This window comes from Athene noctua, chromosome 1, assembly GCF_965140245.1.
Source record: "Athene noctua chromosome 1, bAthNoc1.hap1.1, whole genome shotgun sequence".
NCBI lineage: Eukaryota > Metazoa > Chordata > Aves > Strigiformes > Strigidae > Athene > Athene noctua.
In genome coordinates this window covers 161,173,700-161,200,530 of record NC_134037.1, presented here as the reverse complement: position 1 = coordinate 161,200,530, position 26,831 = coordinate 161,173,700, and the positions used below count along the sequence as shown (strand labels likewise).

General features: G+C 38.0%; 1 protein-coding gene across 4 annotated transcripts in view; it reads left to right on the top strand.

Annotated features, from left to right (window-relative positions):
- Positions 1 to 26,831, top strand: part of GRIK1 (glutamate ionotropic receptor kainate type subunit 1) — a 175,595-nt gene that overhangs the window by 113,762 nt on the left and 35,002 nt on the right. For 2 of the 4 annotated variants that reach the window (XM_074902540.1, XM_074902549.1), the window contains exons 5-9: positions 4,297 to 4,350; positions 6,006 to 6,179; positions 9,691 to 9,834; positions 24,928 to 25,035; positions 25,787 to 25,831. In XM_074902540.1, coding sequence (XP_074758641.1) covers positions 4,297 to 4,350; positions 6,006 to 6,179; positions 9,691 to 9,834; positions 24,928 to 25,035; positions 25,787 to 25,831 — 525 coding nt within the window. The remainder of the gene's footprint in view (positions 1 to 4,296; positions 4,351 to 6,005; positions 6,180 to 9,690; positions 9,835 to 24,927; positions 25,036 to 25,786; positions 25,832 to 26,831) is intronic. The other 2 variants (XM_074902559.1, XM_074902569.1) reach the window with 1 other exon arrangement.

Genomic DNA, 26,831 nt, shown 5'->3' with positions numbered 1-26,831 from the left:
CTGCCCTATTGCTATGGCCCACATTTCCAGTTGGGCTTCAATGCTAGTGAAGTATTTACAGAATACATATTGTTGATATGGCTCATGTCCATGTTGTAAGACCTTTATACCACTCCAGCTGGACCTCTGATGTCATTGAGTGGGATGCAGACTTCCAGTGAGTTATGTCCAAGTACAGGTGTCTACATGGAGTTCAGGGAAGCACTGTAAACACAATATAAAGCTTTTCTCTCAAAATCTTGAGAGGCAAGGAGGCAGGGGGCTTGATGATCTTAAAAAAGAGTGGTGGTACTAATTAATTGGCTAATGAAATACATTCATTTAGTGGTCATGAAATTAAATAATAGCATGAATGAGGAAAATGCAGAGTGAAAGCAAGCAAAGTATTTGATGCAGTTCGTTCATGCTTCACCGTTATTCTGTTTCAGCCCACCTTGAAGGAAGACTGACACTAGCTCTGAATGAGACAGTGATTTCTTTAACAAGATGAACAAATGTAGATTGAAGCTGGGATATGATGCAAGCCAGGAACAGGGAGCCCAAAGAGATTTACAGACTTGACAGAATATTTTTATCCAGTCTCCATCCGCTTACCATATGTATTTTGAACACTGATACTTGTTCAGATTCACATTGCTGTTCATGACCCACAGCTGAAAGTACAGGTCTGTGGAAGACAAGGCCCAAACATCTAATCTGAAATGGATAATTAGAGATGGAAGTCTCTTTATTTTATTTGCCAGGATAATCCATAATCAACCATATCTGAGTTTGGCTGAAGAACAGATTTTATATAGGCCAGGAAGGGTAGGAGATCTGCAAGGATAGTGCAGAATATTTTAGCCTGGTTTCACTAGTTTACATTCATCTAAGTTCCGCAGTAAGTAAAAGCTGTTATTATTTAAATAGGACATTTATATCAAATGCATGATTATTTAAGTAATTACATGCAAAGTTATTTAAATAGGAATGTGTAATGAAGTCCCATTCTAGTTTCTTATGGGCAGTTATATACACATAAACCAATCGTATTGCCTTCCCTTCTCTCTTCTGGGCTGCCGTGCTCATCTTCTCTAGTGGCGAGGACACTTTCTCTGTGGGAGGAGCCTGTGCAGGTGCTTTGCAAGGTATCTCAGAGGTTTCATTCCAACCTGAAAGGAGTCTTTGCTCCTAACATCCTTTTTATGCTCTCTCCTGGTAGTTCCTAGAAGCTGCAGTCCTTGTACCTGCTGTGTTGCAAAAAGACGAGTCCTTGCTTCTGAGAACGCACAAGTGCGACTCTTCTGTTTACACAAATAGGAGTCCAAATCATTAAGGCTCAGAAGTCATTAATGCTTTGGAGTCTTCAGAATTTTGCTTGCTTTTGCTTTAACTTCTCTTCAACTCCTGTTTTCCTAATGCGTCCTCCCAAGTGGGCATTTGATATTATCATCAAATCTTCCTTCATTGGGAATTTTACTTAGTGGCCATATTACCCTAAAATATAAATAAATTATTATTACAAAGTCTTTATGATCCATGAATAAAAAGCACCCTATTTAGGTCAGTCTATAGATCTAACATGTCATAGCAATGTCTAAGTGCTATGTAACTGTTAATTGCCTTAATGATTGTTAGAAGAGAGGATAGCCAGTTAAGGCTGGTTTTGTGACCAGTGCTAGGTGAGAGGGCAGAGCTTAGTGGCAAATCAGTGCCCAGCCTGGGACAGACTTTAGTAATGTCTGCGTAACACTTACAAACTCTCTTCCAGCTGTCTGTAACTTCATATCTTAATTGAATCATCATTAATAGAGAAAACACAAAAGTGACATAATTAAGCTTTCCTGGGCTGCTGCAATATTTTCTTTGGAAGAATTTCAGTGAGCCTCTCTCATGGATCCCTTGGGTGCAGGGTCCTTGGCAAATCCATGGCACTCTTCCAGCAATTGCCATCGTGAACCTCTGTCTTGGTTATAGCAGATAATATTGCTGGCTGAACCTTACTTTTTACGTACCACTGCCTTTGATTTTCAGGGGTTTTGGTTCTGTTTTGTTTTCAAAGACAATCCTGTAGCATGACTTTTGAAATCATTATTATTCACAGGTATGTGTGTGTCCTGCCAGCTCTGTTTATAGCACATTACTTGGGAATCAATATTCTCATAAAAAATTTTAATCAAAAATGTGTTCAGGAGGCAAACACTCCTCTCAGGCTCCCGCCTTTGGATTTGTGAGAAAAGCAATAACAGGGCTACCATGGATTAACTATCTGGATACCCAGTAGCAGTGTAGCTGCAGCACAGCTAGGAAATGCTTTCCAAATATTACAAACTTTACAATCATTCTACTTAATGTATCTGTCTAGATAATGTAAAATCGTATTTTAAGGCATAATATGGCTTATCGTTGTCCTGGTTCTCCATTGTCTTACTATTTCTACATATGCAGATTGCAGTTTATATCTTCTGATAACAGAAGTGCAACAACTTGATGTCAGCTCTTTTCTCTCAAGCTAGAAGTAAAACTCTAATGAATCAATAATTTAAATCTGGGTATTTGTATCCTCCTATTTACATTTATTAGTATGATCTTGTGTTCATACTAATGTAACACCATGGACCAACTGCAAATTTCCTGTAGAGGACCAAATAAATTTAGGCATACAGAAGTTTACCAAGACTTAAACTACATGTGTATAACCTAGTGGCTGGTTTGTGCCCCATATGAAGTAGTTATTTCAATAGTTTCAGCTCTAGAGATGTGCATCATAAAAATCCCAACTAACACCTCCTTCCCATTAGCAGGGACTCTAGACAGAGAAATCCAGTGGCTCCAGGGCAGCAGAGCTGAGTCCAACCAGGTCAGCTGGGAAACACAGCACAGAAAAGTTTCCACTGATGCTACCATATGTCTTTTTTCTCTGCATAAATAGGGAAGAAACATCAGTCTCTAAGGTTGCTAGATTGCTCATTTCTACAGGTAATGAAATAACTCTAAGAAATGGAAGAAGATTAATAAAATAAGAAATAAAAAAGGCAATTTTGACATGGAAAGTCAGTGGAGCATTTCAGTAAAAAACTTGCCTTCCGGCTTGATTTTTAGTGGCTGGAAATGGATTGGTTGTTTGTGATTAACACTGAGCTGTTTTTATTATCCACTGCAGCATAGAAGGTTCAGGTTCTTTCCTTTTTTTTTTTTTTTTTTTATGTGAAGAATTGCCATACACAATCACACAACTGATTTTCAGAAGCTTTTGCCATGAAAGAATTTTGTCAAGACAAATCACACAATTTTCTCCTGTCTTTCAAACAGCTATTTGGGTACTGCTAAAAGTGTCCTAAAATACTTTTAATAGCAGATGCTTACATTGCTGTGATCAAGACTGAATAACATTTAACCTTTTTCTGTGTCACTGTCATGATAATGAATTCTTCAGTAGTTTCCTGACTCATAATGTCTTCTCCCCTTCACAAGATCCCAGAGAGGGCAAAATGCTTGCTTTATGGTAACAGTGTGTGTGGATGCGGTGACAAGCATAGGTGTTGCTGGGCTGAAACTGTAGGGCATTTTGTTATATACCATCAGGAGTGTTCTATGTAGGTATTCCCAGTGGTTATTGGAGAGGGACTGAGGGAGAAAACACATCCCTCTAAAAGTTTCCTACAACATGAAGGCTGGGAAGAAAAACTTCATCCTCTTCCGCCAAGGTGGACAGTCAATATGAATTTAAATACCATCCTACCTTGCAGACCTTCAAAAGGTCTGACTCTGGAAAATTAATCCAGACCAGAAATCCTTTCAAACCAGTTGTTTTGACAATCTCCTGCAGATCTGCATTCCCCAGGTGGAACAAAAGACATTTATAGAAGCTTTCTTCTTTTTATTTTTCTTGTTTACTTCAGTGAGCACTCATCCAGTGTCTTGTTCTCACATGGTAATGCAGAATAAAAAAACCTGCACCTAAGCACTTTTCCCTACAAATTCTGTTGTCAGTAAATTCCTTTTTAACACTTCTAAACTGCAGACTAAGAATTTCACTTTTTAAAAATCAGTTCTCATTATCACTAGTAATTTTTCTTGTCCTGGAAGTTTTACAGTCTTTAATCTCTTTCTGAAGCAGAGGTGACTGATAAAGACATAATCTATATGCAATAGGATATTTTTTTACTCCTGAAGAAAAACACAGGCTTTATTGTAATCAAGTTTTCATGACCTGTAATATATTATTCCAGATTAACCTATGCTTTTCAAAGGACAGTGCAGTACACTGAAAGCATCCAGAGTAAAGTACATTCACCCTTCAATCTCTTTCAACAGATTCTCTCCATGGGAATGATGACCGAATACTACCACTACTTTTTTACAACACTGGTAAGGAACACTAAAGATTTGGGAGAGAATTTTCTCTGTTGCAGAAAAGACAAATAAGAATTTCCACTTTTTCTTGGAGATCTTTATTGCCATTACTTAAGGAAAACCCTGGAGAATAAGTAATATCAGGACTCACAATTTTGTAAGGAAGATGTTTTGTAGTATCTGTGGGGCTTTAACTAACACTTTAATACAATGAAAATTAATTTCAGTATTGTGTTTAAGGAGGAGCTGTGGGTACAGGTGGATCAGAGTGAAACAAAGTAATGAATGAATGGCTTTGAAATAAAGCTGAGATCAAGCACTGTGGGTGGTGCGGTTGACCACTAAAATTTTTAATTTATTTATAAAAACACAGAATCACATATGTATAACATCACTTGGGAAATTTTATAGTAAAAGAAACCCCCTAAACTTTCTTTTATGGTACAAATCTATAAATACTTATTGCAGCACATTTTTCCTTTATTTTATCTTACATGCTATGTATAAAAATAACTCATTCCATGCTTAAGGTCCATTTGCATTGTGGACTAGAAAGATAGCAAAGAGCCAATACTGCTAGAACAGTCCTAGAGGGTTGTGTTATATCATGTCCATCAGCTTATTCTTTATTTCCTTTCCATATAAAATTTTATGTGGAAGTGAAAGATCCTTTTGAATCCAGTAGTCAATTTATTAGTCAGAAAAGACTCTAGCTGTTTGGAACTTGAAGCAGTAGCTTGAAATAGTTCTCTTTGAGGCCATTTTAACATCAAATTTTATACAATAAACAATACAATAAGCAATCTAACATAAAATGTTAACCACTACCACCAATATGCATGAGACAGTACAAAGCACATATTAGAACAAGCAGTAAGCGGTGCTGGTGGTATCTCGGCATTGTGTTATAGTAAATTTTATGGTTGCTGTGGTATTAAACCATGACCAACACATTTTTCATTTCACTGGCCTGCCGAGATCAGCAAGAAGTTGTTTTGAAAAACAGCCTTCAGGCTTTGAGAAGCAGTTATCATATTTCCACTGCCTGATAAATACAGCTGTGGAGTGTGCCACACAATTGTATCACTCAGAATACCCATTATTTTCCTGCCCTGTAAACACTGAGCACTGAAGCGCATGGACTTACTGTGCACTGGCCTGACATGTCCATCAGACATACTGGCAACAAGTCACCTGAAGGAGGCAAGGCAGGAGAAAAATGGGATTCATAAGTAGTAAAAGTTCATCGCTCTTGACATCTCTTGGAATTTTCCTTCCCCTAGTTGAGAAATAAACTTGACGTTGGCCAGCTAATTCCTCATGTTGGTTTGTCAGAGCTGTAACACTGTTAGTGGACTGCTATAAATTAGAATTAGATACTGCTATGCAGGTTGGATGCAAAATAGTGTTGTTGAGGGGAACTGATTTTTGCGTTCCAAAAAGCAGATATGTGGTTTATCATAAAATTCACATAGCTTTGGTTTATTCAGATTTATAACTGACGCGGTCATCACTAGGCTTTGAGGGCAAGCAGAGTGTTCACCGGGAAAAAAATGAGCACTTAAGCTTTGGACTGAGAATCAGATACAATTTTGGCCTAACTGTACCTTGAACATTTTTCTTTAAAAATACTACATCTGTTTTTGTTTGTTTTCTTAATGGTGATATAGGATCTATTTGCATTAGACCTGGAACCGTACAGATACAGTGGAGTAAATATGACAGGGTTTCGCCTGCTCAACATCGAGAACCCGCAAGTTTCATCGGTCATTGAGAAATGGTCAATGGAACGTCTGCAGGCACCACCGAAACCAGAGACTGGCCTCCTCGATGGCATGATGACAGTAAGTGAACAACTACAATGATGCAGGGGAGTCTACAGCATGCTTTACAATGCTGTTCTAGCAGATAGGAACCAATGCCATTACTGCTTTATTTCACAATGCAAATGCTGAAGCTGCATCCCCTAAACAGAATTCCTTCTACCTGCTTCTACGCAGAAGTGCATTTTCCCCATGGACCAATGTTGAACTCATCTGTGTGACAAACTCCTGGGCAGCTCTAGAGATGAGTGAGAATTCTCCATCATGGTGCCTTCCAGCTAACATCATTTATCCTATTGTTGTCAAATGTATATACTGCTGCCTCATTTCTCTAATAATGTTCTGCATGGAGTGAAGAACACAACAGGAAATAAAAACTTTCAGAGCAGGTATACAATTTATAACCTGCAGGGAAAGATATTGTACATGTGGACAGGTAATAGCATTTTTAAATTGGAAAAGTGCCCTTTCTCTTCATTTCCATCATCTACAGCAACTCCAGCTTTTAAGGTATAATTTAAAGATAAATGAAAGGTATCATCAGGCCAGGAAATTAGGATTTCCTCCCTACCACTCCACCAAGAAGTAAAGGAAAGAATAGGATCGGTTACATGGACAGCATGACCCAATTCAGTTTTGCGGGGTGAAGGGATGCCGTGTTTTTGCAATATAAGATAATATATCTTATGTATTGAGTGGAGTTTAAAGTGATATGAAATAGACTTTATTGCAGATGGTTGCAGGGAAAATTTTGAAACATTCTAACATCCTGAAGAGAAATGCATTTTGTGTGCTATCTTTAGCATTTCAAAAAATGTTTGGGCAGTACCACTGTGCTCACTCACACGTAAAGCAGGGGAGAAAGCTGTACCCGGGAACTTCTGATGTGAATATACAAGATCTAAAAGGGTAACTATTCATGCATAGCTATTCACCTGCATTCACCCAACTGTAAAACTAGGAAAATCAAAGTTCTTACTAGACTCTTATGCTCTCCTTTGTATCTCTGACTCTTAACCTGTTCTTTGCATCTCTATAGTCTCTTAGTGTCCTTGATGCTCGGAAACAACATGAGTACCAAGGAAAGCATCTTCCTAATTGGATGTGACCATTTAAATATTCATAGCATGTTCTCCTTATTCAGTCTGATGGAGAGCTGCAATATTGCTATGTTTCATTAGACAATAAGGCTATGACAAGCTGCGCTATATAAGGAGATCTGGATTATATGTCCTGGTGTTAACTCAGGATTTCTCCCCTCTGATTCATGCTATATTGTTTGCCCTGATATCAACTTGTGGAAAGTCAGCAGGGCATGACAAAGACAGTTTTGAGTTCACATCCCACTTTATGCCCAAACTGCACCCAGAGGCATAGTTGTTCTAATAAGATCTTTGGGTTTCCTTACAATAATTTAAATAGAATACGAAAATCAAAAAAACATGTTTCAGGACTAAATTTTAGTCCATTTCTTCTTATGCACAAGTACAGACATCAATATAAGGTGGTTTGCTTCAGAAAATAGGGTGACCTTTTGTTCCTCCATGCAACCCCAAGCCCTAAAGCAGAACAGAGAGGGGAGAAATAAAACTCTAAGGGAGGTAATATAACACAGTTGCTGCAAGGCAGGGTGGATGAGTAACAAGTTACACAAACAGCAAAGTCTGGCAATGTTGCCAACATGCAAATGCTGCAGAATGCACCATGTTATCAAGTAAAAGCATTGGTGGTTCCAGATTGGAATGCAAAGTGAGGTCCACCGAAGTATTTTCACCAAGTATCTCCAGAGTCTCTAGGCCTGGGACACAGGCAGACTGGGACTCCAGTGCCCAAGTAAAATTCAACCCTGAATCCCCCAGTCTAATGTAAAAACCCATCTGAAGTCCCTTGACATTGATGGGAATCTTTCAATTGATTCTGAAGGATTTTGGATCAGACCTTTGGTCTCTGGATCCACTTGGAACAAGTATCTCGTTTAAGTCACTCGACACTAAGAACAGCTGTTATTGTCTTCTCCTGCTTGCCTCACAATTTATAATGTTTTCAATGTGCTCTGATTGTGGGAGCATTATTTTGGGCAGATCCTGGCTACTGCATCAAGATCGATTCCTCATCTGCAGTATATTAAGATTAGTTGATAAATTCAGATCCCATTTGATTGCCAGCAATAACCTCCACTGATGCTAAGACCGACACTATTGTAATTTACTTAGGTAAATGAAACAGACAAAGAATCAAATCTATTAATTTCCCAAAGGAATTGCACAAGAAAGGCATAAAAAATGGATTAGCTTTGCAGTTCATATAGATGAGTCCAGTTTCCCATCTGCAGTTAGTACTTTATTTTAAGGCCCCTACTTAATTATTCAGTAGCTTTACAAGAAAGATAAGCATGTCATTTTCACAGCATCCCTGTGCATTAAGGAAAACTGGCCATTCCCACCTCACACATGAGAGTGCTGAAGCACAGTGAAGGTGAAGGTGAGATTTTTCTAAAACTTCCCAATGATTAAGGGTGATGGTGTGTGATCTCAGTTTGAGGCTTACTGGGCATATTTTTAAACCAATAGATCCGTTCTCAAAAGAAACACAGATGTACAAGCAGCATCCAGTAATTTTAGTAATATTTAAGTGTCTAAGGGCTGTATTCATGTGTCATGTCTTAGACAACTACAAGTTAAATGTATAAGTCCAACTTAATCATCAAAAAAGGCTTCTCAGAAGGAGAGTTCACATCTCTAAGACGGCATGGGAGGCATGGCAGGGGAACAGCCCTGTCCAAATCTCTCTGGGGCCATTTCACACATTTGTGCCAAAAGCCAAGATCCTTGATGGCAGTAGACACTTGGAGATGGTGGATACCTGTCTGGTGGGATACCTTCCAGGTGCTCAGTGGGATTGATTTCCCTGGCAATCAGGCCCTGCCTACGCCTTGGGGAAGAAAACAATCCCACAGGCGCCATGAGAGGAGTGGCAATGGGGAGCTAGCACGGGCCTCACTTAGGCAGCCCTCCCACATACCCCCGTGCCATGCCACTGTGCCACACCAACCTGCAGGCTGAGCAGAGACTGGCTGGAGCACCTGCATGGTGCTTTCAAATGCCACACCTTGAGGTGCTGAGTGTCTTTGGCAAATCCCATGAGGAATCTATAGAAGGCTGGGTACTGCAAAGTGCTTGGCCCTAAGACATGCCCGGAGGATGGAACCTGGACCGCTGTGTCACCTCAGACTTCTTAAAACTCCTCTCCATGCCACAGAGCTACCTGCGTGCTCCTTCCTGCACTGGACCCACATTCCTCTCTCTTCCTGTAGCTACACAATGTACGTTTTTTCCCAATGCTCAATGGAAAATACTCTGAAATCAATATGAGTGGCAAAATAATGGATTTTTTTGCACCTCAGATTTCAGAGGAAAGCCCAGTAGTGGCCTTTTCCATAACAGTAGCCTGAGAGAACAGTTCTTAGTGAAGAAAAGCAAGGACTGGGCACAAAGGTGTATGTTAATTAAAGCCTTTCTCTTTTTTCCTGCAGACTGAAGCAGCTCTGATGTACGATGCTGTTTACATGGTAGCAGTGGCCTCCCAGCGTGCCTCCCAAATGACTGTCAGCTCCCTGCAGTGCCACAGACACAAGCCGTGGCGTTTTGGACCCAGATTCATGAATCTGATAAAAGAGGCAAGTGTAGACCATCTGCTTATGGTCAGCATAATCTTTCTTTTCTTCTTTACTGCACTGGCTTGTGTTGTTTCTTCCTGCTCTTTGTCATATGCTATGCTCTGGTTTCTGGCACTCAGATCCCCAAGTCTTCCTCACCTTCCTAGCAGAGAAACATTGATTTACAGACAGAAGTCTGTGGTCTGCATTCTGGTGGAGACTTTATTTGGTCTTTGAAAGAAAGAATCTGCTAAACCGTAGGTGTGATAAAATCTCAGACTAACGCACCATAAGACTGCCCATATTTTCTGCTCGGTTAATGTTATGGTTATGTTGTTATGGTTATATATAATCTCTAAAAACAACAGCCATTCTATAAATTGAAAGAAAACCAAGTCTGTAGCTCTGTCCTTGTTTCACCACTTATTTTCAATTGTTTTGCAGATTGTTTGATCAGTAATCAATATCCAGAGAATATTTCAGCTGGTAAATCGCTTCATGAAGTTATGCACTATCTCTCTTATAAGAATGCATCACTGAGCTAACTTGATCCACAGATGTTCTAAAAATTACATATTTTAGCTGAAATGCCTTCTCTCTTCCAAAAGTTCCGTTTTTATTATGAAATTCAAATGGAAGCTTGTGGAAATGAAAATTGAAAATTATGAGGAGTTTCCTATGCATATTTCATATTTTCCCCCAGTTCTTGTCCGTGACAGTGTGATTCCTACCAAAGCCACATTCATTAGCACTTCTGTAGGTGGAACAGGACCTGTAGGCTGAGGTACAAGGTACGTGGTAGCAGCACATTGGGGCATACACCTGAATCCAGAAATATAGTAGGAACAAACTGAAAGACAAGACATGTGGTGGTTACAGAACATGCAGAAGAGCTGTCATCACCTTCTCCAAACCTTTCTAAGTAAATTTTTTAGCATAGGCACTATATGACATGGTGATTCACCTACAGAGATAGCATTGAAAGTTACTGAAACAGTACTCTCAACACAGGGTGTTTTATGAATTTTAAGGTTTCCTTGTAAAATTCTCTCTTTGAAAGTATAGAGAAAAGAGTTACCCCAATATTCAGGGACCTGACTTAAGAATTAAGGAACCTTTAAGATATTTTCCTTGCTGCAACACAGGTATAGGAACACCCAGATGAATCAGGGAAGCAGCACTGGTAAAGATCACTTCTCTCACACTGACAACAGCCATGCCGCATCCAGATTCCCCCAGTGGGGAGGAGGTGGGAAGGCTGTAGCAGGAACAGTAAAAGACAGAAGAAAATTTTCTCAGGACTGTCTGTAATAAAGATGAACTTCTTCCCTCCCTTCTGATTTGATCTAAGTGGGAACCTTTGCTCTTCTACTTCTCAACCTCAAACTAAATGAGGTAGCATTGCTACTCATACCATTTCTGGTGCATTATAAGAAGAATTATAATGAAATTGAAAGTTAGCAAAAGACTTTGTGTCAGTGAACACACCTGCATAATTCTACAGTGGTGACCTACTTATTTTAGGTGTTGGTAAGTATATATCATAAATGTCCTGAATCCTAAGCGAGAAGTATTTTGACCAAGAGTACCAGACGTACCGCAGCAGGTCCAGTTGAAAGCTTAAACAGTACATAACTACGTAAGTTCATATTTATCATATACAGCTAGCTTCTCTTGCATGGAGTGAGATTTTGTGAACTAATTACTGATTGCTTTGCAGATAGTGCTTTTCATGGTCAGTGAAACACTGATTTAAATACTCCAAGAGACTTACCTTCCTGTTCCTATTGTAGCCAAAAATGATGGTTGTTAAAAATAGAGTTTAATAAGACAGTATTACATCTCCCATAAAGGCTATAACAGGTGTTGAAAACTAAATAGCAAATATGTTTGAACCTCCCCAGTTCATTTAGGATCTGGTTTGCTCAACAAGGTAGATGAACTTTATAAATTAGGAATCAAGTGAATACGTATGGAGAAAAAAAAAGTCAAGCAGGCAGAATAATAGTTTGGGCCTACATAAATAGAATTTACTGTTTTGTGATTGATACTGACAGTTTGTGAAGGCATTTTACAGACTGGTCTGAAGGCAAATATTCTGTCCTGCAGACTAAATAAACAACTTTCAGACAAAGAGGTTGCCTGCAATGAGTCCTGCAGGTGCTAGAGCTTAGCAAGTACTTCAATGGCTCCATGGTGGTTTTTGTATTTTATTTTAGTGATGATAAGAACTGTAGTCATCTAATTTGCTTTGTGGGCCAATGCTGTAAAATGCCAGGCTGATGGTAATAGAAAGGACCTCAGAACCTGCTTGGACGTGAGCAGAGGTTAAGGTAGAAAGCCTCTGACTTGTATGACAGCTCAAAGGCTGCTTCTCTCTTCACTCAGCAGATGACAAATTTCTATTTCAGCTTCTCACTGTCCTTTTGGGAAGGCGAGGTTCAGGTCATATCTGGTCCTCAGATACACACAAGTTAGCTTCTTCCTGAAAACAACTGGGAAGTGGACATCCTAGGGCAAAATACTGCCTTTTGATTCATGGTGATCTAAATGTTTGCACACTGGTGTCAGTTTCTGAATGTTCAGAGTACATGAAGACAAAAGATGGCTAGTTTAATGTGAGAATACTCTTCTCTCAACCTTAGGACTTCAGGTAAGTGTATGAGGTAACAGCAGTAGCAGATCCACTAACTATTTTTCCTAATGACCAAGATTTGAGGTGCTACCAGCAATACTATAGGAGAAAAGCACTAGTAAAAATGTCTGCGGCTGCAGAATAATCAATTACAGCAACAAAAAGAGTAATGTTCTATGCTCTGAAGATATCATGAACTAATACTGATTGTAGGAAGCATTTGGAAATCTGCAGAGAAAAGCAAGCCTGACAAACCCCCCCCAGCCCTGAGGATAGCTTTGAGGTCAGAGAAGTCATCAGCTAGTTCCTGCAAAGGATGATATTACATAAAATACACTGTCTGGGATCAAGACTTTTCTACAATAACTCATTAAGATCTTTTTAATGAAAAGTAAATCCTTGTCAGAAGATTTTCTCTCTCAGTGACCTAATGTCATTTCATATCTAAATGATATTTTAATCTTTTAGCCCTTGTGGAAGCATTTGCAGGGAGTACATCTTACTGATGCCCAGAAAGAAAAAGGTCATTGTCTCCAGAGAGGGAATAGGGAGAGAAAGGATGATTCCACCTTTCCTAAATGGAAAATGTGTGTAAACACGAAACAGCTGTTCATAACCGAATGATCAAATTCCCTGGTCACATCCCCTTTAAAGCATGAGATAAGCCCCAAAATAATGATTGTCTGTAACTCAATTATCATCTAAATCAGTGTGAGCTTCCCTCACTCAAATTCAGTAACAGTTAATAAATGCATACTGAAATATTTCAGAAGACAGAGATGCAGACTTTATCTTGGGTGACTTTATTAAATCCCCTCAAACAGAATCACACACACACAAATCGCAAAGTTTAAAAGAAATCTGAAGCATTTACATCTGCATTTCATTTATGTTGTGTTTTTAACAAGATACATTTCAAGGATGTCTAGTTAGTAGAGACCAGAAGTGAGAGCAATCCACCTAGATATTGCATCGAGTAATTGAATACAGCCTTCCTTTCGTGGTGTGGCTTTAAAAGCTCTCAAGAATCCTCAGAGTTGAGCCAATTCTTTGTGTAACCTAATGTAACAACCACAGAAAACAAGATAAGTGGACTTGGTTATTCAGGCTCTATCAGGTCTGTAAAACTTTCAAGCCTCTGTCTCAACTTATTTGTAATAATTCTTCTGAGTGAAGATGTCTCAGCTAGACTGGAAAGCCAACCTTGTTCAAATGCGTTCAAGCTCAGGAAACTCCTTAGAATTTATAAAGGATTTTCCAGCCCTCTGCTAGCTGATTCTCATTTCCGTAAGTAATAAAAGGTGTGCCTCATAGAGTATCTCCAGCCTGCAAGTCAAGGATTAGTAAAATTACATCCTTGCAGAAGTCTGCTTAAATTCTCATATCATTTTTCATTGTTAGAGATTTAAAATGAGACCTTAATTTAGCTTGTTTGTATACAGGAAGAATACTATAAATGTTGAACATTTTTTAAAGCATCTAGCACTGTGTGACTCTAGTCTGTGGATGACACTCTGCTTCAAGAGTAAAAATAACTAAAAAAAGAAGACACATCCAGTCCTTCACTGTACAAGACAACAGCAACTGACTCAGCATCAAGAATGAAATTATGCAGCAAGTCTATCTTTATTATCTTAGGTTGTTATTTTGCCTGCTTTTCGAAACCATGATGATGATTCAGTGTGGTACACTGCGTTCTGGTTACATTGACTATAAATGTTTTTATTTCATGTTTCTTCTTTACAAAAAGAAAAGAAAAATGACCCGTTATCCTATATACAGAAGAATGTAATTCCTGGAATCTTCTTCCAAACTCAAGACATTTAAGCAAATGATAGATAGCCTTGCTTTGTAACAAAAAAGGCCTCTCCATCAACATAATTAGGAAGACGGGGAAATAAGGAGGTGCTACAATTTCCAGTCACCAAAAAAGGAAGTCCTGCACCACAGGAAAAAAGTCTTGACAATCCTCTGAGCTGAACCACTTCTCTGTGTAGACAAATGACCATAGAAAACAACACGATGAGTGAACTTGGGCATACAGGAACCACTATGACTGTATATCACTCAAGCCTCTGGCTCGAGTTATTTGTAATATTTCTTCTGAGTGAAGATGATTCAGTGTATTAGTCACTTGCTAGACCATACTTACCTCCAAAACCAACTGTATGTCTACCTTACCTGTGCTGAAAGTGTACACATGATTTAGAAATTCCTGTCTGTTCTCAGGTATCTGCTATATACATGCTTAATCTAGACCTGGTTATCTACAATGAGAAAGTAGTAGATTTCTCTGTTTTCTCACATTTTTAGTGCTGTTTGCATCTCTCACATTTTTTTTTCAGCACATAAATATTTAAAAGTTTATATCCTTTAAATCGCTGAACTGTCTGATGTTTACCCAGCACTTTAGATGGATGGCAAGTTCCTACTCTCTCATTCTGATTCACCAGTGCAGGTGAGATCGTGCCAGTTTGTTTTTCTCTTGGTACAGAAGAAGCAAACACCCATCCTCAGGACTGCTAGATTTCCTGGAAAGCTCTGGTGCGGGGAACAGAAGACAGAACTAATGAGTTAATAGCACAACCACATCCAGATTGATTTTGTCCAAATTTGATGATCTGAGTAACATTCTGAGAAAGGGACAGGAACGCACAAAGTCTTGATTAACTGGTATCAAATCACAGGATGTAATTTTCAGGGCATTCTTGGTAATAAGTAACTAAATCTAAAACAAACATAGAACATCATTGGAAGAAGAAGGAACAAAAGATTTTTTATTACAGGAAAAGTACGCATGTAAAATAAGACAGGAGAGAAAGCAATCCATCTGGGGATATATTAATCAAATTTTTTTTTTTTTTTTTTTTTTTTGTTAAAAATGGCAGCATCTCCAAACAAAGGAGCACAAAACATCTTGTAAGAGAACAGAGTGCTTCTTTTGTTTCTTGGTCTTTTATTGCTACCAAATTCAACATGTGAGAATATTTTCGTGGGACTAAAAATCTGCAGAGCGGAACAAAAAAAGAAGTGAGCAATACAAGACTGCATGTCAGAAGACCCAAGAAGTCACCATCTCCCCTGCTGACTGAGGAAGGATCTGTATGTCAGTCACCCAGTCTTTCTGCTGTACAGAAATCTCTATCCAGATGACCAGGCAAAAATTACAATTTTTCAGCTTCAAAACATAAAATAGCATTTATTCTGCTGCATCTTTGTCATTGTGTTTTAGTGCTGAGTCAATTACAGCATTTATAAATTCTGTCTGCAGCTGTTCTCTGGACTCTGATGCTGCAATATTTACTTAATTCAAAGAAAAGCAGTTATTTACTTTAGTAGGACTTCTCTCACCAGATAATTTGATATTAGGATTTGATCCGCTCTCATTAGAACAAACATTTTTCTTGTTATTTTTTTTTTTTAAAAAAAAACTTACTACTTGTCCATGAAGTAATGGATGCATTTCTGATATAAGCCTATTACTGTCTGTTAGTTTGAACTGAAAACTCTTAATTAAAAGACCAAACAAAACAACTGCTAGACATGCATCCCATGATGATTTATTAGGAAATAAAAGTCAGCTTTCCAAGAAGATAATGTACAGCTGAGGTTGATACCAATAGGGATTTCTACTCTGAAATAAAATTTCAAGTGGAAAATTACTTAATTTATGGAATGATCTATGCACAGATTGCAAAATAATGGTCCTAGAACTCGTGTACTAAGAATAAATACGAATTAAATTGATAAAAAATTTATCTGCAAGGTTTTGACACTGCGATCTAATATCAAAACAAGAGATCTGACAAAAAGATCATATATATTTTCTTCTATTCCTATTTTACTTGCTTAAATATTCCCTGAAAAGTAGATTTGCTTATAAAAAATGAGCAAGAATTACTATAAAGTGATTTTATCTGAATATATGGAGAATATTTTGATATTTGCTACACAAAACCATTTTTCAGAACATATTTTATATGACCTGGCCTACTGAAAGTGCTCATAAATTGCTCCACACTGATATTTGATTTAGTGTTAGTACATGGCCTAAACTGGGTGATACAGCCCTAGTCACATCATCACTGAGCCATTCACTATGCACAGTCTTTGCTCCAAAGAGCTTATAACTGTTAAATGCAGATGATTTAGGTTTCAGAGCAGCGTATTCTCATTGAGGCAATCTGTTCCTCAACAACACAACCTCCTACTCATTCATTCACAGACTTGCCAGCACTTGGATCCCATTATCTCAGGTTGAAATGACACAGTCCTTCGCACCACATGAAGCGGGTCGATGTCACTGTAATAGGACAACAGCTCAGCTGGGGAGGACATTTCCCACTCAACATGATGGGTGGGAATGCCAGAGCTTTGGCTTTGGCTCCTGACTCTGCCACAGACTCTGTGCAACCGTGAGCACTTCAGGACAGCTCCAAAACCTGTGCTGTGGTTACCTGATAAGGCAAAACTGGTCATTACTTGGAAGTCACTTCCAACAGGCTGACGTGATTAGGCTGTTCACCATCCATGCTTGTAGCTACCACACCACTCTAAAACAAAAGCAGCAGGACCTAAAATCTACGTGGAGAAGTCCTGTAGCTGGAAATGCTGTGATTCCCCTCTGTGAAAGGTGAATGACAGCTTTTGTCTAGTTAGTGTTTTTAGTCTGTTAGCTGTGTGTAACAGGATTTCTCTACATACTGTCTCGCCTATGCAAGTGGTATCTGTTACAATGGGATCCCAATCACCATTAACACAGTAGTTTAAAGTTATGATTTCCAAGTTCCTAGTCAAGGGTAATCCCACCCAGACACTTCGGTCATGTTCGTGCATGGTAAGATAGACTCTGCTCTTACTAGGAAGAATAACTGGCAAAGTTTGACCTTCCCTTCCAATTCTTCACACCCACTCCCTCCTCTCTGGTATTGCTATAAAGCAATCTGGTAGGTCTAAGCTTTAAAGGAACTCAAAGGCTTTTCAAACATATGCTCTGAAATCAATCCACCTAAGCCATCATCAAGTATTCAGGGTTTATTTGTCAAGTTTGTCACACCAAAAACCTTTCATATGACTATCCCTGATTGTCATTAAGGTTAATCAGTGCTCTGGAAATGAGTGCTATTGAGCAGCTCACAGAACAGAACAGCCTGTGTCATTCTAAGAAATCCTCTTTCCCTATTTACCCACCATTTCTCTCCCTTTCAAGGCAGGTGTGTGCTCAGTCTTACAACAGCTGCCTAAACCTCTTACTAAGAACAAGCCTCCATCACACCTCCTGTTTTCCATTCCAGTGCTGTTTAGTAAAAGCCCAGGACTCTTCAAGTCATGGACCTCTTACAAGAGACTATGAAGCATCACGATTTTCAGTGGGGTGGATAAAACTCTGTAATGGCAAATGCTAAAATTCTTTTTATTACATCTGTAATGCAAGATTTGGACCAGAATAATGGAAAATTCATACACTAACTTGCTATATTCCATAATCCTTGAGGATCTCTTAATAAGAGGATTAATTGTAAGAGCTGATAAATTGATGTGTGGCTCAGAGCACATTATGATTTCCACTGTAATGAGAAGCAATATCACTATCACTTAAACTTATCAACTGTCTCTGCAATTCTAATAAAGCCTGAAGTATCTCTTCCAAAAGGAAAGAAAACCAAAAGAAAATAAAAGTAAATTTTTGCTTGGTCATTACCCTTTTGGTTAGCATATAGTGGTATTGTTATTTACAGTGTTGGAAGATTTTGTTGTAGAAAAGTGATCTGTGGTGTTCTGAGCATGTGACCACAGTAGGTTTAGGTATGCCTATGTTTTATAAATTTTTCAGATATCTGATTTTTAAGGTAAAGAAGAAAAAGTTTGGAGTGGGGAAAAAAAAAAAGAGAAAAAGAGCTCACTTACTGTCTTGTCCCTTGCCATCAAGCAACACAACTGATATTCTCTGTATATGTGCATTAATCATTGTCAGTAATTCTGTAATGATGAGAGTTCTGCTCCGTTAATAAGTCTAAGGCCCAGTGGAGGAGACATTGTCGCCCACCTCTGCATTTGGATGTCAGTTAGCACCACAACCCTCATCAGAAATTTTGACTTAGCAATTCAAAACTGAAGTAGATGTTCACCTTCTTTATAAGCAGGTAACCCTGACTAAACAGAACAGGTCTGTCACTCAGGTACACCTGATGTACTTTGCCACCTTTTCTTAAAAGCTGAACGATGCTGTACCTGAAGTAGCATGGACACACTAGTACTTGCTGAGTTTGCTTTGCTGTCATTCACTAGGGCTTGCTGACGTAAAATGTTCTAGTGAGGTGGTGGCTAAAGGAAATTATGATGTAAAAGCTCTCTTCAGGACAAGACTGGTTTCCTTTCATGTTGTTCATTTGGGTAGACCAACACAGAAGCAGAATGAATTTCCTAATCTCAGTCCAAAACCATAATGCATTCATTTTACAGGATATATAAGTCCAAAAAGGCTATGATGTTAACATGTCTCTGCCACTGTGCAATAGTAGATGAGCAAGCACAATCTGGGGAGCTGAATACTAATGCTTCCTGAATTCCAGGTCAGATGATTGCCAATAATTTTTTTCTATTGTTTCATTCATCATTAAAAAAAAAGCAAGAAAAACAACAGCATGATGGTGGTGTAAATTAATACCTTTTGCTTCACAACTGTGGTGAATTAGAAATGTATATTTAATCAATAACTGATGTTCAGTTTTGCCTAGTAACTTCTGATAATAAATAAACAGATTATAACACCAGGAATTAAAAATACAAATATACTTGCCCTATATATCCATCATTAAAAAAAACCCCAAATATCAGCCCAATTACTTGCCTTTGTAGGTTATCTTTAACATGGTTTTGAAAGCGACATACCAAAGGTCAAGATAATCCCATTGACAAAACTGAGTAGACAGGAAAATATTCTTATCTTCGATTAGACTTCACTCTAGCTTCTGAATGTACTTCTCCCATACTAAAGAGTCCAGCTAACTGATTTCTGTTCCAGACTCCCACTAAATCTGGAGAAAAATTCTGCTGATTGCATGCCATTAGGATAAGGTTTCAAAATGATCAAATTACACATAAACAGCAAGAGAAAGAAAAAAAAAAAAAAAAGAGAGACTGTTTTACAAAATAAATAACTAAATATGGCCCATTATTTTATTTGGTAATTTCTCAAGTCAATTGCAGTAGAAGGTTTTTTACAGAAGGGGTTGTTAGGGACTGGAATGGGCTGCCCAGGGAGGTGGTGGAGTCCCCATCCCTGGAGGTGTTTAAGAGTCAGGCTGACGTAGGGATATGGTGTAGTTGGGAACTGTCATTGTTGGGTTAATGTTTGGACTAACTGATCTTCAAGGTCTTTTCCAACCTAGATGATTCTGTGATTCTGTTTTTGTGTGCCCAGATGCATTTGTAAGGCTTTTGAATGAAGAGTACCCCTTAGCATTGCACTTATATCTAATAATAGTCATCACATAAGAAGTTGTTTATCATCAATTTACAATACTTTCATGTTAAACAATAATTCAGGCTTCAGTGGCAGATGCAAAGTGTCTGAATACCTTGCACAAAGTCAGGCTTGAACCTGGTATTGTGCAGGGTTTTAGGGCTGAACAGAACAGTTCATTTTCTGCCACAATTCTGTGCTAAAATAGCACTATTTTATAAGTGATATAGTTATAGTTTGAATTTGGAGGTGCATATTTGTGCCTCAGATGTTTTCTAATATCAGCTGCAGACATACGTTCAAAATGGGGGTTCGTATTTTTTGAACAATGGGAACAATAAAAGGTTAAAACGAGTCTGAAAATCTAGAGATTGCTTTATTAATTGGAAGTGGAGATCTAAAAACCAGGTTCAGAAAAACTTTTATTTCACAGGTCATTGGAATAAGTGGAATATCAATAGACAAGCATAAATGTCGGCTTCTATTATTAACCAAAATAGTTTAAAACTTAAAAGAATATTATTTGCATTTTTGTATTACCAGGACACTCTGAACACTTTAAAAAGGATCATGAAATATTTAAAGTTTTCTAATCTGAAATACAGCTCTCCAGTATCTATCACTGCAACACTGGACTCAGAAAGTAAAAATATGCCATAGGCAGATAAATGGTTAACTAAATTATTTGGATAAGCTTATAGTGAGTAAGAAAAAACAAATACATAATAAAAATGCAATCAATTTATCAGATTGCCACCTTTGTGTGCAGTAGTGCAACACAGTGTCTACAAAATTGTCTATGTCCTATCAAGGCTATATCATAAAGCTGAATATGTACTCAGTGTATTGTATACATTGTGTGCATTATGATTTCTTGATCATCATTTCTAGTTATATCTTGCTAATACAAATCTGGAAATACAAGTGAGGTCTGGTAGAGACAAAAGAAACTGAATATGAAACGTACTTGGTTTATGTTTGTAAGTCTGGTAGCAGCTGCACTAATTGATTCTGTGATTCAACTGTTGATTGGCTTTGGCTGAAACAAAGGCTGCTATAGTAATTGATTCAAGATGATGAAGTGGAAGTTGATAAAAAACCGTATGATGGTAGTGTGAATTGGTAGCAAGCTTCTGGAGTGTTTGCTCTTAGAAGCTGAGTCAGCTTAATTTTCCAGTTTTTATAGTTTTCCATCAAGATATTTATATGGAAACCAATATTGTAATTTGAATATTTAACCCCAGGTTTTGGTTTGTAGTTTACCCACAATCTTTATTTTTTAAAATAGTAAAAATAGATAGTTTCACAGTTTTAATAAGGTAGCTTTGGATATTTTTGCCATGTCAGGTACCTGACAGCCTTCAGAGATGATTGAAGATTTATCAGTAATCTGTTCTATCTACTACCTTTTCAATGCTTAGTAAGAAAGGGTCTGAGTAGCTGCTGGTCCTGTGTGGTTTGCTTTTCAACTACCAGTTGAAACCAGCATGTTGGGTTAATTCCCCATTTTGTTTAATAAACATGAGAAAGTCATCAAAAGTTTACAAGTTAGAAATACAAGTAATAATTGTCTGGTAAAACATGGTATCAAAGAATGTGAGACCTTATTTTGAATCTCCAACAAACACTGCATTGCCCTACTGCTGCAAACCAAACTCCTGAAAGAACAGCATTTCCTCACGGTTCTGTTATCAGAGAGGGCTGCAACCTTTCATAAATGAGATCTAAGACAAGCAAAGGATGTTACAAACAGAAGCCACTGAAAATCACAGTTTTTAATTAAGCTGCAAGCTCTACTCAAAATTATACACACGAAATTGAAGACATTCTCTTCCTAAGAGTTTCAAATTGGGCTCTTTGTTCCTCTAATATTAAAGCAAGGACAGAGTGCAAAAAATAATTTCTTTTCCTGAATTACATGATTAGGTTCCAACTCAACTTTTATTATATCCTGTAACATTTAACACAAGTGTCACTAGAAACATTAAAATTGTTATAAATCTTGCATAGAAGAGCATGAAATCTCATTTCTGTGTTAAACAGTCACGTGGATTCTGACTGTTCAAAAAGTTCTGCTTCATTTCTGTTTGTTAATTGTATCTGAGAACTGTGCAACTGCTGCCTCTTCTGTTTGCCTGAACATGGTGCCTAATAGGCACTCGCATCCTTGATTTTTCCTGACAAGCATCAAGAAGTTGTGGTATAAGCTATGATTTCAGACCAATGATACATTTCAGTGCTTTTGCATCCAGCAGGCAGTTGTGCTTTAGGAATCAAATGGTATTAAAAGCTTACCATAGACTTCAGAAGGCCTGGCATGGACAGCAGGTTCCTAGCTCATTCCTCCCTTTGTTTCTTAAGGAAAATTTTTGTGTCTAATCAGGAAGGAAATAGCACCTCTCTGTCTAGACATGCTGCACACACAGGTATCACAATTGTCTTGAAGTCAGAAATAAAGTTATGCTCACTGGACTCAAATCTAACTGTTTTATTTTTATTTAGAATAAATAAAAATCAGAAATTAAATTTAGAATTGGAATGGTATTTGAAGCATATGCCTCACAATTAGGGTTTGAAAAAACCCTTCAACATTTAAGGTTAACTCTTCTGAGAAACACTCCATGACTCCTGTTTACAATTTAAGTCACATTTGGGTCATTATATGATAGCCTAAGTGGGCCAAAGTTAGACAAAGGCTAAATGCACTTCTCTGATACCTTGAAATTTAAGCAGACACCTATGCAGCTTGTAATATCTTTTCATTCCTTTTTTTTTTTTTTAGTGTGGGGGTAGAAGCACCAATGTTTATTTTCAAAAGTGAGCATTTCACCATATAAATCTTTCCTACAAGAATGGAGATGTAGGCTCCTGATACCATTTCAAAAAAATAACATATTGGTTCATTTATTCAGGATACCACGTTAGTAGAGAAGCTGAGCATCTGATATGTAATCAGCAAGTGTGAATATTTCACAGAAGCAAGGAGGAATTGATCATTAAAGATCATATCTTTCAAAATGTTCCATCTTTATGAATCAGAGGTGGGGTCATGTCAGAGTAATAAGTCGGACTGGAAAGATATATTACATAATTAAATGCATTCATATGTGTCCCCTCATGCTATCTTAATTGGATCAGTATAAAAAACAAGTGTTTCACTGCTTACAGCTGAGATTTTTGTATGTTCCCATGTCATCAAAATTGAAAGTCTCATAGCAAGTTTGTTGCATTTGTGTATTTTCATTCTTACTTTACTTAAGCATGCTTCAAAATTGTGCTATATTTCCACAAAATTCTAGATGCACCAGATTTGTGTGAGATGCATGGTGATAACACCTCAGTATCTGAGATTAAATACTGCAGGTTCAGAGTTAGAATTTAGATTTAGCAGGAAGGGGTGACACAATTCTGTAAGTCTGCTGATTTTAAATGCCACTTACGTTATCCATCTACAACAAATGAAGCAAGTTACAATGCACAGTAGAAAAGCTTGTGAGTTAAGAATTACATGGCTGACACACATGAAGAAACTGTGCCATCATTTATCATCAGCCTTTCTTGTATCTTTGAAGAATTTAATCTGATGTGGGAGCTCCCAAAAACAGATTATAAAAATAATCTTCAGTTTGAAATCCATCAAATACTTTCTTTTCTAGATAAGCTTCAGCTTTGGGGACAAAATGGGGGCTATATGAGAGACAGATAGATCTCATTTAAAAGAAAGTGAGCTTGCTGGGAAGCTTACAAGATAGAGAAAACTTAAATTGCAGAAAAAGTTAGTTCTGGACATTGATCCTGCTGCACTGAAGAAGCGTTCCCCAGCACAGGGAATCATCATGGCCATACAGACTGATGTACAAAGTCCACCACTTTAACCTACTCCTGATGCTAATGTTTAAAACAAGGAAAATGTAATTTCATGTAATTATGATAGAACAGTAAAATGCTGCCTGGACCAAAACCAGTCATATGCAATTCGTATGCTGTACTTCAAACATGTATGACTTGCACGTACCTTACACTACAAAGTTTTTATTAGGTCTGTGTTACTGGGTGAATTTTTCCTGAAAGCCTGCTTTTAGAGCCGTCATCATCATGCCGTCAATACCTCTGAGCACATGCAGTGGCAGTGCTCTTATTAGGAAAGATACACCTCATTTGCTTACTTGGGAACTTGTGTCTTCTGCCTTAGGAATACAAACTGTGTAGGGATTAGTGAAACAATTCAGGAAAGTTCAGGACATTAGGTATCCAGTGCTGGTGGGGAACGTTTGAACACAACCTGTCCAAAAAATCAAGCAAGAATGACAAAAGTCCTTCTTTCGTTTATCTCTTCCTGGAAAAATTTGGATTTCTGGGCCCTGAGTAGCAGAGACAGTATCCATCACACAAGACTAGGAAATGCACAACTGAAGTCTTGAGAAAGCTTTGGTGATTTGGGGTGGTTAGCTACCTTCCTTCATTAAGGACCTTCTGGGGATTCCCATTCAGCTCTCACTGACATTTGTTACCCATTCGTCATGAAAACTTAGAAGGTCCTGGGCTGGGATAAAGAGGATCTCTCCAGTGAGGCTGGGTGGATTTAGGCTATCCTATGCCAAGGTTCAGACCCAAAGCTTGGACAAAGCAGACTCCTTTAGTAATTTCTGATTGAATTCTTATGCAGTGCAAAACTGCCCTGTCTTTGGGCACATGTAATACATAGTTTATTCTCTCTCTCTCTCTCTCTCTTCAGTATCTTTTTTTCTATACAGTACTAGACATATGTAAAGCAATGTATATAAACTGTCACTAACTTGTGCCTGATTGTAAAATACAAAACATGTTGTAGAGAAACTAAATAACAAAAAGTTGAAGAAAGTGTTTTTTATCAAAGTAACAAAGCCACATATGTTTAAAAAAAATATTTGGAAGTGATTCAATGCTACAGTTAATTTAAAATGCAGTATTTATTATGGCTTCAGAGTAGTTCCTGCTAGTCATTACAGGGAAGAGTGTTTTTGTGTTCACACAGGCACGGTGGGATGGCCTGACAGGGCGCATAACCTTCAACAAAACGGATGGCTTACGGAAAGATTTTGATTTGGACATTATTAGCCTCAAGGAGGAAGGAACAGAAAAGGTAACCAGATCTCTTGTAGAACAATGACAAAAAGCTAATCTGACAGGGGCGTAGGAAAGTCCATTCTCTCAGCTTGAATTTCCTGTGCTTGGGGTAAAAAACACTCTTCTCAAGATTGGTTAAGTCAAAGTTAAAACAAAGCTACTAAGATTGTTTTATTATTTTACAATGCATATCTTGCATTTTGAGGTATGGGATATGAATTTGGGACTGGCAATAATTATCTAAATGGAAATAATTAAGTGCACATTATCTTCAGTTCTTGCGACTGTAACTTGTTGTGGTAAATTCATACACAGAGATAAAACCTAGACTTCCCTTACATGTACTGCTTTTAATAAATGTGACATGAGGGAGAGAGGAAAGAAGGTGCTTGAGTAATAACCTCAACAAGAGTTGAGATGTTAAAAATTCTGCATGTTTTTGAGATAAGATTAGCTCTTTTTCCCTTGTCCTGGCCCTCAGCCAGCAAACATGGGCTCCTGACAGTAACCGCAGGATTCCCTCCACCTCCGCCTAGGAGGTGGCTGCCATAAGAATCCAAAAATCCCTAACCTAACAGGTAACACCACCAGCTCACGTCAGCTGGAGACAGCGTTGTCCCTTGCTCTGCATACACTGGCTTGACTCTGAATGATAATTGCTGATGGGTTAATTGAGACTTTAAATGTAATTGCTCCCACACAGCTCTTCAGACTGGTTCTCTTTTCATTTTTAATGAAGCACTCTGTTTATTTTTCTCTGTACCAAGGCTGCTGGAGAGGTTTCTAATCATTTATATAAAGTGTGGAAGAAGGTTTGTACACAGACAGGTGATGCAAAAAACCTTCAGGCTGGGTCTTCAGACTCATCCTTTGGGTTTTGAGAGTGATTCTCTTATTGCAGTTTAGAGACAACAGTCTATCGAAGAGCATGAATTTTTCTGTTAGATAAGTTTCATCCCACCTTGAGACACTCTAATGTCAAATAATAAAAAGATCTTGGAAGGATTCAGCCTTTTCACCAAAATATATTTTTTTTAATTTTTATTTTATTTCTTGAGAGATGTGCTTTTCCCCTCCGAGTAGAGGCTCCTCACTGCAGCAAAAGCAGTCCTTTTCTCAGCTGTTATCCTTTCTGATTCACCTAAGATTCACCATGAGTGGTAATTTTGCACTATTTTGAACATGTATTACCATCAGCAGCAAGGACTGTTTTAACGTGCAAGGCTGGTTTTTTTTTTTGCCTCCCACAAAATGCATACTGTGGAAGCAATTTTCAAGCATTGTTGATTCAAAATTTTGACAAATGTGTTATTAACTCCTTACAGAAAATTATATAGATGATGAAGTGGGTGATGTCATTTACTAATATATGGAAATTTGAACTAAGCTTTTTTATAAAAGTTCTAAATTACCCCAGGAATCTCATCCCCCTTTTAACGTGAGGTGCCTCTGCCTGATGGAAAAGGCACCAAAGTGGGAGTCAGAGGCCAGCTCTGTGCACTGCTCCCCACTGGAGTTACAACCCACGGTTGCCATTCTGTAAGAAGATAACAACTGCATTCGTCATGTTTAAAGTGTTCTGGAGTCACAAGATAAAAATTTCTCATAACGCTTAGAATCATGTTTTGTACGTATTTCACACAGATATTATTTCCCACCCTTCCCACATACACAGTTGAAAATGGTTTTGGTTTTGTGTTGTTTTGGGAGGGATTTTAATGCTACAGAGTAGACCAGTGTAAATCATCCTATAGCACTCTTTTCATGTTCTTACAAAGCACATACTTAATAACCTTGTTTTAATCTTCAGTG